Genomic DNA, 12,092 nt, shown 5'->3' on the forward strand with positions numbered 1-12,092 from the left:
TTTCAGTGAGTCAGCATGTGCTAAAGCACTATCTTATGACCGGCTAACCAGACCCTGATTTCACAGCCAATGAGATCCTGGGATAGTGGAGCAATGCTGCCATTGCGTCGTTGCCTTCACAAAAACACTGTTTCAGCAACTTAAAACGTCAGCTTTATTTCGTGATAAAAAGTATTAATATTAATATGTTACACTGCTGCTCTGTCCACTGCTGTGACCTCCATGTGTCCAACTGTTTCTTTCTCTCTCAAGGAGGATTAACTTTATTTCCCACTTTCAAAAGAGAGCAAACTCGGACAGTACTCTCGACATACTTTAGAGTATATCAGCCTGTCGAGAGTACTGTACGAGTTACAAAAGTCTGCGCTCGTTTTTAAGTGTATATTAATTTAGTTAAAATTTCAAAATGTGTTCAAAAAGTTCGAGCTCTGGAAGAAGTGGCAAGTGCTACAATCTACCGCCAGAGGGCGCAGTTCGCCTATTTCTCTCGTTGTGCAACCCACTGTTTGTATCTCAGTCGCAATTTAGATTTACGAATTACTTGTAATTCGAAGTTTCAATGAAAAATAGAAACTGTTCTGTATGTATTTTTCAAGGGTCGAGTGGTCAAAGATAATCTCCAAAAGGGCGAGGGGGTTCCAAAAAAACCCCCCTAAAAAACAATCCGCCTAACGTGACAGTCATGCTTGCTGGATATACAACTATTAACAATACCGTCTTAACCCCATCTTCCTGGAATGTGTTTTTCAAGATGGGTCCCATGAATGATTGACAATTAACAGTTCTGGTTTGAGAAATCGTACCATTCTTCACGTGAAACAATCCCTACAATTGAGGGCGACACATTCCTCAATACTTACTTAATGAAATTAAGTGGACCCAGGAACACGTGAATGACACCATTGTTTACGCGCAAACGAATCTCAGGCTTCTACGCGGACGCGATTGCCCCCGAATCCACATGCTTCCAGTGCGCGCCACCGAGCGGACCGGTGAGCGCGGAGATGCCCGTTATGGCGACGCGATGGCTGTTCGTCCTGGAGCTCGTGATGTACGCAGGTTGTTTCATCTGTGGTATCATCGCCGCCGCTTTGCTGACGATCACGCAGGTAAATATAATAATAATAACAAATCACGCATAAAAGAGAAGTCTCGCGTCGCGTCCATGATGTGACCTAATCCCGCTGGTGGACGAACGAGGTCCTTGATGTGTCTGCCTTCACGCGACAATTCCTCCGTTACGCGACATCACATGAGCCGCGGAACATCATAGCAGTTCACTCGCGATTGATGTCGCGGCAAATGTACCTGCCTCGTGGTCTCGTTTGTTACTCCTCGAGTTTATTTCAAACTCGCTTGAAAAACTTTTTTGTTTTGAAATAAGGAGAAAGTAGCGCTTCTCCTGACACGAGGGCAGCGCGTCCCGCGCGTCCGCAGCAGCACATAGGTACAGTGCGCACGGGCATGTATTTGGGGTTCTTTCTCTCGTGTCTTACACTCATGCGACTCCAACTTTAACTCCAACTTTCATGAGTGTTGTCCGCCGTGTGTCATGTTTCTATAGGAAGATTTCAAAATATTATCAGCGCAGATCCTTCTCATGTGATGCCCCCGTGTCCGCGAAATCATATTGATTCAGTTTTGTGAACATTCCTTTCTCTCTTTTTTAGGTTGTCCTCAGTAAGGCAGTGTTGGGATGGCATTGTACTACTATAAGGGGACAGGGCTTGTAGCTGAAAGTTTCAGGTTCTCATTCTCTAGTGGGCCGCTGCCGTTGTACTACCTGGAGCAAGGCACTTAAATTGTATTTATAGCTTCACATTTAAGGTGTAAGCTCAGAGATATGCCATTGGGACGTTCTTAACTGAACATTCCGATGCTGATGTAACAATGAATACATGAATACTGACAACAACACATCTAACATTTTGAGGAAAAAACAAAGATAAAACTACTCTCCAACGGGTCTGTTTATGATCGTCTGCTAAATGGCGAAACGGAAATATGACTCCACAAACTGGGGCCTTTTGCAAGCTGGCTAGTGATGGGCAAGTGACAGAGGCTATAGCCTGTCTGTATCACGGTGTCGGCCTTTTATAGCCCAGTTGTTATGTACATTTGCTAAATTTTGTTTCGAAAGTACTGAATTAGCAGCATCGATGCCTGAAATTCTTGCCTGGAGAGAGCGTCAGTTAAACAAACCTTTCTTTCTGTCACGTGACCCGCGGCCTGGTTGCGGCCAATTAAACCTCGGTGCGTTTATTGGAGTCAGATGAGAGGACAGACAGGGTAGCGAATGTGCGCGTATTAAACTCCCAATTGTGCGCCATTTCCTGTCAGTTACCGCTGTCAAGGTACAAGGGGGAACTCACTTCAGCCTGAACACAAACAAGTATGCATTGTGCGTGTGTATGCATGTCTGTGTGTTGTCTTTTCACAGAGCATGGCATGGGATGGGATGGGATATTCAGCACACGTTGATCATCTGTCACGTTCCCCTTGAGCGCAGCTCTCCCTCTGTCTAAAGGGAAAGTGCAAGTTAATATCAGTTCTTCTTCACCTCTATTGCAGTCGCCTGTAGCATTAGCATTACGTCACACAACGGCTGATCATATCTCACCTCTCACAACACAGCTACATTCACGTTACATTCAGACATTAAACAGACACTCTGTCAGACATTAAACAGACACTCTGTCAGACATTAAACAGACACTCTGTCAGACATTAAACAGACACTCTGTCAGACATTAAACAGACACTCTGTCAGACATTAAACAGACACTCCGTGTCAGACATTAAACAGACACTCTGTCAGACATTAAACAGACACTCTGTCAGACATTAAACAGACACTCTGTCAGACATTAAAAAGACGCTCTGTGTCAGGCCAGTTCATGTCTGAAGTACGGTGGTGCTTCTTTTTCCTTTGGGACAGAAGACTGCAGTGCACTTGAGCCACCAGCGGTGGCGCTGTTGCGTGAGGAGGTGCAGGAGGCCATACTGACGGCAAACCTCTTAGGACCCGCATACTACTCATACTAAATGTCAGGCTGATTGTCATTTAAATTTGGTACGAATAGTATGCTGCCATGTAAACAGTCAGGATACAGACTGTGGGGTGCTTGAACACCCTTAATATGTTTACGTGACTGACGGACAGATCAATAAATTGACTGATGTAGTGATTGATTGGTATGGTCTGGCTATTTGCTGTACTGTAGGGTCAGTTCTTGGGGCAGTGATTTATTTGGTATGGTCTGTGTTGTGTGCTTTAGGGAGATTTCTCGGGGCAGTGATCGATTGGTACAGTCTGTGTTGTGTGCTTTAGGGGGGTTTCCCGGGGCAGTGATTGATTGGTACGGTCTGTGTGCTTAGTGATTGATTGGTACAGTCTGTGTGCTGAGTGATTGATTGTTATGGTCTGTGTGCTCAGTGATTGATTGGTACGGTCTGTGTTCTGTGTGATTGATTGGTACGGTCTGTGTTGTGTGCTTCAGAGAGATTTCTTGGGGCAGTGATTGATTGGTACAGTCTGTGTGCTGAGTGATTGATTGTTATGGTCTGTGTGCTCAGTGATTGATTGGTACGGTCTGTGTGCTCAGTGATTGATTGGTACGGTCTGTGTGCTCAGTGATTGATTGGTACAGTCTGTGTGCTGAGTGATTGATTGTTATGGTCTGTGTGCTCAGTGATTGATTGGTACGGTCTGTGTGCTCAGTGATTGATTGGTACGGTCTGTGTGCTCAGTGATTGATTGGTACAGTCTGTGTGCTGAGTGATTGATTGTTACGGTCTATGTGCTGAGTGATTGATTGGTACGGTCTGTGTGCTGAGTGATTGATTGGTACGGTCTGTGTGCTGAGTGATTGATTGTTACGGTCTGTGTGCTGAGTGATTGATTGTTATGGTCTGTGTACTCAGTGATTGATTGGTACGGTCTGTGTGCTGAGTGATTGATTGTTATGGTCTGTGTACTCAGTGATTGATTGGTACGGTCTGTGTGCTGAGTGATTGATTGGTACGGTCTGTGTGCTGAGTGATTGATTGGTACAGTCTGTGTGCTGAGTGATTGATTGGTACGGTCTGTGTGCTGAGTGATTGATTGGTAAGGTCAGTGTGCTGAGTGATTGATTAGTAAGGTCTGTGTGCTGAGTGATTGATTGGTACGGTCTGTGTGCTGAGTGATTGATTGGTACGGTCTGTGTGCTGAGTGATTGATTGGTAAGGTCTGTGTGCTGAGTGATTGATTGGTACGGTCTGTGTGCTGAGTGATTGATTGGTACGGTCTGTGTGCTGAGTGATTGATTGGTACGGTCTGTGTGCTGAGTGATTGATTGGTAAGGTCTGTGTGCTGAGTGATTGATTGGTACGGTCTGTGTGCTGAGTGATTGATTGGTACGGTCTGTGTGCTGAGTGATTGATTGGTACGGTCTGTGTGCTGAGTGATTGATTGGTACGGTCTGTGTGCTGAGTGATTGATTGGTACGGTCTGTGTGCTGAGTGATTGATTAGTAAGGTCTGTGTGCTGAGTGATTGATTGGTACGGTCTGTGTGCTGAGTGATTGATTGGTACGGTCTGTGTGCTGAGTGATTGATTGTTATGGTCTGTGTACTCAGTGATTGATTGGTACGGTCTGTGTGCTGAGTGATTGATTGGTACGGTCTGTGTGCTGAGTGATTGATTGGTACAGTCTGTGTGCTGAGTGATTGATTGGTACGGTCTGTGTGCTGAGTGATTGATTGGTACGGTCTGTGTGCTGAGTGATTGATTGGTACGGTCTGTGTGCTCAGTGATTGATTGGTACGGTCTGTGTGCTCAGTGATTGATTGGTACAGTCTGTGTGCTGAGTGATTGATTGTTATGGTCTGTGTGCTCAGTGATTGATTGGTACGGTCTGTGTGCTCAGTGATTGATTGGTACGGTCTGTGTGCTCAGTGATTGATTGGTACAGTCTGTGTGCTGAGTGATTGATTGTTACGGTCTATGTGCTGAGTGATTGATTGGTACGGTCTGTGTGCTGAGTGATTGATTGGTACGGTCTGTGTGCTGAGTGATTGATTGTTACGGTCTGTGTGCTGAGTGATTGATTGTTATGGTCTGTGTACTCAGTGATTGATTGGTACGGTCTGTGTGCTGAGTGATTGATTGTTATGGTCTGTGTACTCAGTGATTGATTGGTACGGTCTGTGTGCTGAGTGATTGATTGGTACGGTCTGTGTGCTGAGTGATTGATTGGTACAGTCTGTGTGCTGAGTGATTGATTGGTACGGTCTGTGTGCTGAGTGATTGATTGGTAAGGTCAGTGTGCTGAGTGATTGATTAGTAAGGTCTGTGTGCTGAGTGATTGATTGGTACGGTCTGTGTGCTGAGTGATTGATTGGTACGGTCTGTGTGCTGAGTGATTGATTGGTAAGGTCTGTGTGCTGAGTGATTGATTGGTACGGTCTGTGTGCTGAGTGATTGATTGGTACGGTCTGTGTGCTGAGTGATTGATTGGTACGGTCTGTGTGCTGAGTGATTGATTGGTAAGGTCTGTGTGCTGAGTGATTGATTGGTACGGTCTGTGTGCTGAGTGATTGATTGGTACGGTCTGTGTGCTGAGTGATTGATTGGTACGGTCTGTGTGCTGAGTGATTGATTGGTACGGTCTGTGTGCTGAGTGATTGATTGGTACGGTCTGTGTGCTGAGTGATTGATTGGTACGGTCTGTGTGCTGAGTGATTGATTAGTAAGGTCTGTGTGCTGAGTGATTGATTGGTACGGTCTGTGTGCTGAGTGATTGATTGGTACGGTCTGTGTGCTGAGTGATTGATTGTTATGGTCTGTGTACTCAGTGATTGATTGGTACGGTCTGTGTGCTGAGTGATTGATTGGTACGGTCTGTGTGCTGAGTGATTGATTGGTACAGTCTGTGTGCTGAGTGATTGATTGGTACGGTCTGTGTGCTGAGTGATTGATTGGTAAGGTCAGTGTGCTGAGTGATTGATTAGTAAGGTCTGTGTGCTGAGTGATTGATTGGTACGGTCTGTGTGCTGAGTGATTGATTGGTACGGTCTGTGTGCTGAGTGATTGATTGGTAAGGTCTGTGTGCTGAGTGATTGATTGGTACGGTCTGTGTGCTGAGTGATTGATTGGTACGGTCTGTGTGCTGAGTGATTGATTGGTACGGTCTGTGTGCTGAGTGATTGATTGGTAAGGTCTGTGTGCTGAGTGATTGATTGGTACGGTCTGTGTGCTGAGTGATTGATTGGTACGGTCTGTGTGCTGAGTGATTGATTGGTACGGTCTGTGTGCTGAGTGATTGATTGGTACGGTCTGTGTGCTGAGTGATTGATTGGTACGGTCTGTGTGCTGAGTGATTGATTGGTACAGTCTGTGTGCTGAGTGATTGATTGTTATGGTCTGTGTGCTCAGTGATTGATTGGTACGGTCTGTGTGCTCAGTGATTGATTGGTACGGTCTGTGTGCTCAGTGATTGATTGGTACGGTCTGTGTGCTGAGTGATTGATTGGTACGGTCTGTGTGCTGAGTGATTGATTAGTAAGGTCTGTGTGCTGAGTGATTGATTGGTACGGTCTGTGTGCTGAGTGATTGATTGGTACGGTCTGTGTGCTGAGTGATTGATTGTTATGGTCTGTGTACTCAGTGATTGATTGGTACGGTCTGTGTGCTGAGTGATTGATTGGTACGGTCTGTGTGCTGAGTGATTGATTGGTACAGTCTGTGTGCTGAGTGATTGATTGGTACGGTCTGTGTGCTGAGTGATTGATTGGTAAGGTCAGTGTGCTGAGTGATTGATTAGTAAGGTCTGTGTGCTGAGTGATTGATTGGTACGGTCTGTGTGCTGAGTGATTGATTGGTACGGTCTGTGTGCTGAGTGATTGATTGGTAAGGTCTGTGTGCTGAGTGATTGATTGGTACGGTCTGTGTGCTGAGTGATTGATTGGTACGGTCTGTGTGCTGAGTGATTGATTGGTACGGTCTGTGTGCTGAGTGATTGATTGGTAAGGTCTGTGTGCTGAGTGATTGATTGGTACGGTCTGTGTGCTGAGTGATTGATTGGTACGGTCTGTGTGCTGAGTGATTGATTGGTACGGTCTGTGTGCTGAGTGATTGATTGGTACGGTCAGTGTGCTGAGTGATTGATTGGTAAGGTCTGTGTGCTGAGTGATTGATTGGTACGGTCTGTGTGCTGAGTGATTGATTGGTACGGTCTGTGTGCTGAGTGATTGATTGGTACGGTCTGTGTGCTGAGTGATTGATTGGTAAGGTCTGTGTGCTGAGTGATTGATTGGTACGGTCTGTGTGCTGAGTGATTGATTGGTACGGTCTGTGTGCTGAGTGATTGATTGGTACGGTCTGTGTGCTGAGTGATTGATTGGTACGGTCTGTGTGCTGAGTGATTGATTGGTACAGTCAGTGTGCTGAGTGATTGATTGGTACGGTCTGTGTGCTGAGTGATTGATTGGTACGGTCAGTGTGCTCAGTGATTGATTGGTATGGTCTGTGTGCTGAGTGATTGGTACGGTCTGTGTGCTGAGTGATTGATTGGTACGGTCTGTGTGCTGGGTGATTGATTGGTACGGTCTGTGTGCTGAGTGATTGATTGGTACGGTCTGTGTGCTGAGTGGTTGATTGGTACGGTCTGTGTGCTGAGTGATTGATTGGTACGGTCTGTGTGCTGAGTGATTGATTGGTACGGTCTGTGTACTGAGTGATTGATTGGTACGGTCTGTGTGCTGAGTGATTGATTGGTACGGTCTGTGTGCTGAGTGATTGATTGGTACGGTCTGTGTGCTGAGTGATTGATTGGTACGGTCTGTGTGCTGAGTGATTGATTGGTACGGTCAGTGTGCTCAGTGATTGATTGGTACGGTCTGTGTGCTGAGTGATTGATTGGTACGGTCTGTGTGCTGAGTGATTGATTGGTACGGTCAGTGTGCTCAGTGATTGATTGGTACGGTCTGTGTGCTGAGTGATTGATTGGTACGGTCTGTGTGCTGAGTGATTGATTGGTACGGTCTGTGTGCTGAGTGATTGATTGGTACGGTCTGTGTGCTGAGTGATTGATTGGTACGGTCTGTGTCGTGTGCTTTAGGGAGATTTCTCGGGGGAATGCCTGCTCTACGGGAGCGTGCACTACAACGTCTCCGCTCAGACTCTGGACCCCGACGCATTCAGCTCCCCGTCCCTCTGCTACTTCCTGACGGCCATCTCCGTGGGCGTGGCCATCTACTGCCTCTCCTTCATCCTCTACTGGGCCTACAACAAGTTCCTGGGAGAGCAGCTCAAAAGGTAAGCCCCCGGAACTCTGCTGGACAGACAGACAGACAGACAGACACACAGACAGGCAGACACACAGACAGCCAGACAGGCAGACACACAGACAGGCAGGCAGACAGACAGGCACAGACAGGCAGACAGACACACAGACAGACAGACAGACTGCACAGTGGAGCTGCTTGACTGGACGCTTTTGCCGCTACTGTCACCATCTAGTGGTGAAATCCGGGTACTGCATTTACACGTGGATGCTTTATTGTGAGTAGTTGTGAATGGAAGAATGGATGAATGTTTTTTTTGTTGGGAAGTGCGTTTTTAGTGCATTTTTAGATATGGATGATTTAATCAGTCTGTTAGTGATTTCAGGGAGAGGGCGAGTGAATGAACAAATGCATTCAGACCGATATGCTACATTTGTGTGTTTAGTGTAACACACTTGCTCTCAACGCTAATGCAATGAATTAGCAATAAGACACCTATGAGTACATAGTACATCGAGCAACCATATGAAAATTATGTCTTATTTTTGTATGAAGCTTCTCAGTAGTGGGTGAAGGTGAGCGACCCTGGTGTGTAAACTGGTGTGTAAACTGGTGTGTAAACCTGTGTGTAAACTGGCGTGTAAACTGGCGTGTAAACTGGTGTGTAAACCTGTGTGTAAACTGGCGTGTAAACTGGTGTGTAAACCTGTGTGTAAACCTGTGTCTAAACTGGTGTGTAAACTGGCGTGTAAACTGGTGTGTAAACTGGTGTTTAAACTGGCGTGTAAACTGGCGTGTAAACTGGTGTGTAAACTGGTGTTTAAACTGGCGTGTAAACTGGTGTGTAAACTGGCGTGTAAACTGGCGTGTAAACTGGTGTTTAAACTGGTGTGTAAACTGGTGTTTAAACTGGCGTGTAAACTGGTGTTTAAACTGGTGTGTAAACTGGTGTGTAAACTGGCGTGTAAACTGGCGTGTAAACTGGTGTTTAAACTGGTGTTTAAACTGGCGTGTAAACTGGTGTGTAAACTGGTGTGTAAACTGGTGTTTAAACTGGTGTGTAAACTGGTGTTTAAACTGGTGTGTAAACTGGTGTGTAAACTGGCGTGTAAACTGGTGTTTAAACTGGTGTGTAAACTGGCGTGTAAACTGGTGTGTAAACCTGTGTGTAAACTGGCGTGTAAACTGGCGTGTAAACTGGTGTGTAAACCTGTGTGTAAACCTGTGTGTAAACTGGTGTGTAAACTGGCGTGTAAACTGGCGTGTAAACTGGTGTGTAAACTGGTGTTTAAACTGGTGTGTAAACTGGCGTGTAAACTGGTGTTTAAACTGGCGTGTAAACTGGCGTGTAAACTGGTGTTTAAACTGGTGTGTAAACTGGTGTTTAAACTGGCGTGTAAACTGGTGTTTAAACTGGTGTGTAAACTGGTGTGTAAACTGGCGTGTAAACTGGTGTTTAAACTGGTGTTTAAACTGGCGTGTAAACTGGTGTGTAAACTGGTGTGTAAACTGGTGTTTAAACTGGTGTGTAAACTGGTGTTTAAACTGGTGTGTAAACTGGTGTGTAAACTAGCGTGTAAACTGGTGTTTAAACTGGTGTGTAAACTGGCGTGTAAACTGGTGTGTAAACCTGTGTGTAAACTGGCGTGTAAACTGGCGTGTAAACTGGTGTGTAAACCTGTGTGTAAACCTGTGTGTAAACTGGTGTGTAAACTGGCGTGTAAACTGGCGTGTAAACTGGTGTTTAAACTGGTGTGTAAACTGGCGTGTAAACTGGTGTTTAAACTGGCGTGTAAACTGGTGTGTAAACTGGCGTGTAAACTGGTGTTTAAACTGGTGTGTAAACTGGTGTTTAAACTGGCGTGTAAACTGGTGTTTAAACTGGTGTGTAAACTGGTGTGTAAACTGGCGTGTAAACTGGCGTGTAAACTGGTGTTTAAACTGGTGTTTAAACTGGCGTGTAAACTGGTGTGTAAACTGGTGTGTAAACTGGTGTTTAAACTGGTGTGTAAACTGGTGTTTAAACTGGTGTGTAAACTGGTGTGTAAACTGGCGTGTAAACTGGTGTGTAAACTGACGTGTAAACTGGCGTGTAAACTGGTGTTTAAACTGGTGTGTAAACTGGTGTGTAAACTGGTGTTTAAACTGGCGTGTAAACTGGTGTGTAAACTGGCATGTAAACTGGTGTGTAAACTGGCGTGTAAACTGGTGTGTAAACTGGCGTGTAAACTGGCGTGTAAACTGGTGTGTAAACTGGCGTGTAAACTGGCGTGTAAACTGGCGTGTAAACTGGTGTGTAAACTGGCGTGTAAACTGGCGGGACTGGCCATGCCGTTCCCAGGGAAACCCTGTGGCTGAACGTGACGCTGGGCGTGTGCGGCGTGTTCCTGGTCTTCCTGCTCGTCTCAGGCTGCATGCTGCGGATCGGCCGTGATCAGCTCTGCCTCTCCGTCCAGAACAGCACACCCCTGCTCTCCAGGTCAGGAGGACCGCGGCTGGCCCGCATACATCCCACAATCCCCCTCCACTCCCACAAGCACCAGTCTGTTCGTCTGTGACATGGCCGGTGTGTTCTATTCCAGCTGCGAGCAGGCGGAGAATGAGACATGGGGCCAGCCCTACATCGGGAGTCACTTTTACACAGGACTGCACAACACTGAGGTCAGTACTGCTCAACACAGGTCAGTACTGCTCAACACAGGTCAGTACTGCTCAATACTGCGGTCAGTACTGCTCAACACTGAGGTCAGTACTGCTCAACACAGGTCAGTACTGCACAACACTGAGGTCAGTACTGCTCAACACAGGTCAGTACTGCTCAATACTGCGGTCAGTACTGCTCAACACTGAGGTCAGTACTGCTCAACACAGGTCAGTACTGCACAACACTGCGGTCAGTACTGCTCAACACTGAGGTCAGTACTGCTCAACACAGGTCAGTACTGCACAACACTGAGGTCAGTACTGCTCAACACTGAGGTCAGTACTGCTCAACACAGGTCAGTACTGCGCAACACTGAGGTCAGTACTGCTCAACACAGGTCAGTACTGCACAACACTGAGGTCAGTACTGCTCAACACAGGTCAGTACTGCTCTACTCAATCTGTCGGGCTTTACTATGTTTATTTCTATTTCTAGAATTAAAATCCCTCTCTCTCCCTCTCTCTCTGCAGAAGTCAGTATGGGTGAACTTCTTCTTCTGGGTGGTGATCGTTGTCTTGGTGGCGTTGCAGAGGCAGCAGGGGTCAGAGGTCAGGGTGGTGCGGGAGGATGACTGGAGCTCATCTGAGACCGAGCCTTTATTCCAACGACCAGCCCGTCCGCAGTGACCCCGAAAACACACTACCCCCGTCTCCACCCTGTTACCACACCCTGTTACCCCGTTACCACCCTGTCTCCACCCTGTTACCCCCGTCTCCACCCTGTTACCCCCGTCTCCACCCTGTTACCACACCCTGTTACCCCGTTACCACCCTGTCTCCACCCTGTTACCACACCCTGTTACCCCGTTAACACCCTGTCTCCACCCTGTTACCCCCGTCTCCACCCTGTTACCCCCGTCTCCACCCTGTTACCACACCCTGTTACCCCGTTACCACCCTGTCTCCACCCTGTTACCCCTGTCTCCACCCTGTTACCACACCCTGTTACCCCGTTACCACCCTGTCTCCACCCTGTTACCCCTGTCTCCACCCTGTTACCACACCCTGTTACCCCGTTACCACCCTGTCTCCATCCTGTTACCCCTGTCTCCACCCTGTTACCCCCGTCTCCACCCTGTTACCACACCCTGTCTCCACCCTGTTACCACACCCTGTCTCCA

General features: G+C 46.9%; 1 protein-coding gene across 1 annotated transcript; it reads left to right on the plus strand.

The window, feature by feature from the left end:
- Positions 1-988: 988 nt before the first annotated feature.
- tmem179bb (transmembrane protein 179Bb) lies at positions 989-11,598 on the plus strand. The gene is made up of 5 exons (XM_061230251.1): positions 989-1,109; positions 8,103-8,299; positions 10,610-10,747; positions 10,851-10,929; positions 11,443-11,598. Exons 1-5 carry the CDS (start codon positions 1,005-1,007, stop codon positions 11,596-11,598), a joined length of 675 nt encoding a protein of 224 aa, XP_061086235.1. The 5' UTR covers positions 989-1,004.
- The last annotated feature ends 494 nt before the right edge of the window (positions 11,599-12,092 follow it).

This window comes from Conger conger, unplaced genomic scaffold, assembly GCF_963514075.1.
Source record: "Conger conger unplaced genomic scaffold, fConCon1.1 SCAFFOLD_61, whole genome shotgun sequence".
Taxonomy (NCBI): domain Eukaryota; kingdom Metazoa; phylum Chordata; class Actinopteri; order Anguilliformes; family Congridae; genus Conger; species Conger conger.

What these genes read in the sequence shown, in the direction of transcription:
- tmem179bb (XM_061230251.1), top strand. Translation starts at nt 1,005, where the DNA reads ATGCCCGTTATGGCGACGCGATGGCTGTTCGTCCTGGAGCTCGTGATG. An exon ending in CTGGGAGAGCAGCTCAAAAG is followed by an intron (nt 8,300 to 10,609) that starts GTAAGCCCCCGG and finishes TGCCGTTCCCAG; the next exon opens with GGAAACCCTGTGGCTGAACG. An exon ending in AGCACACCCCTGCTCTCCAG is followed by an intron (nt 10,748 to 10,850) that starts GTCAGGAGGACC and finishes GTTCTATTCCAG; the next exon opens with CTGCGAGCAGGCGGAGAATG.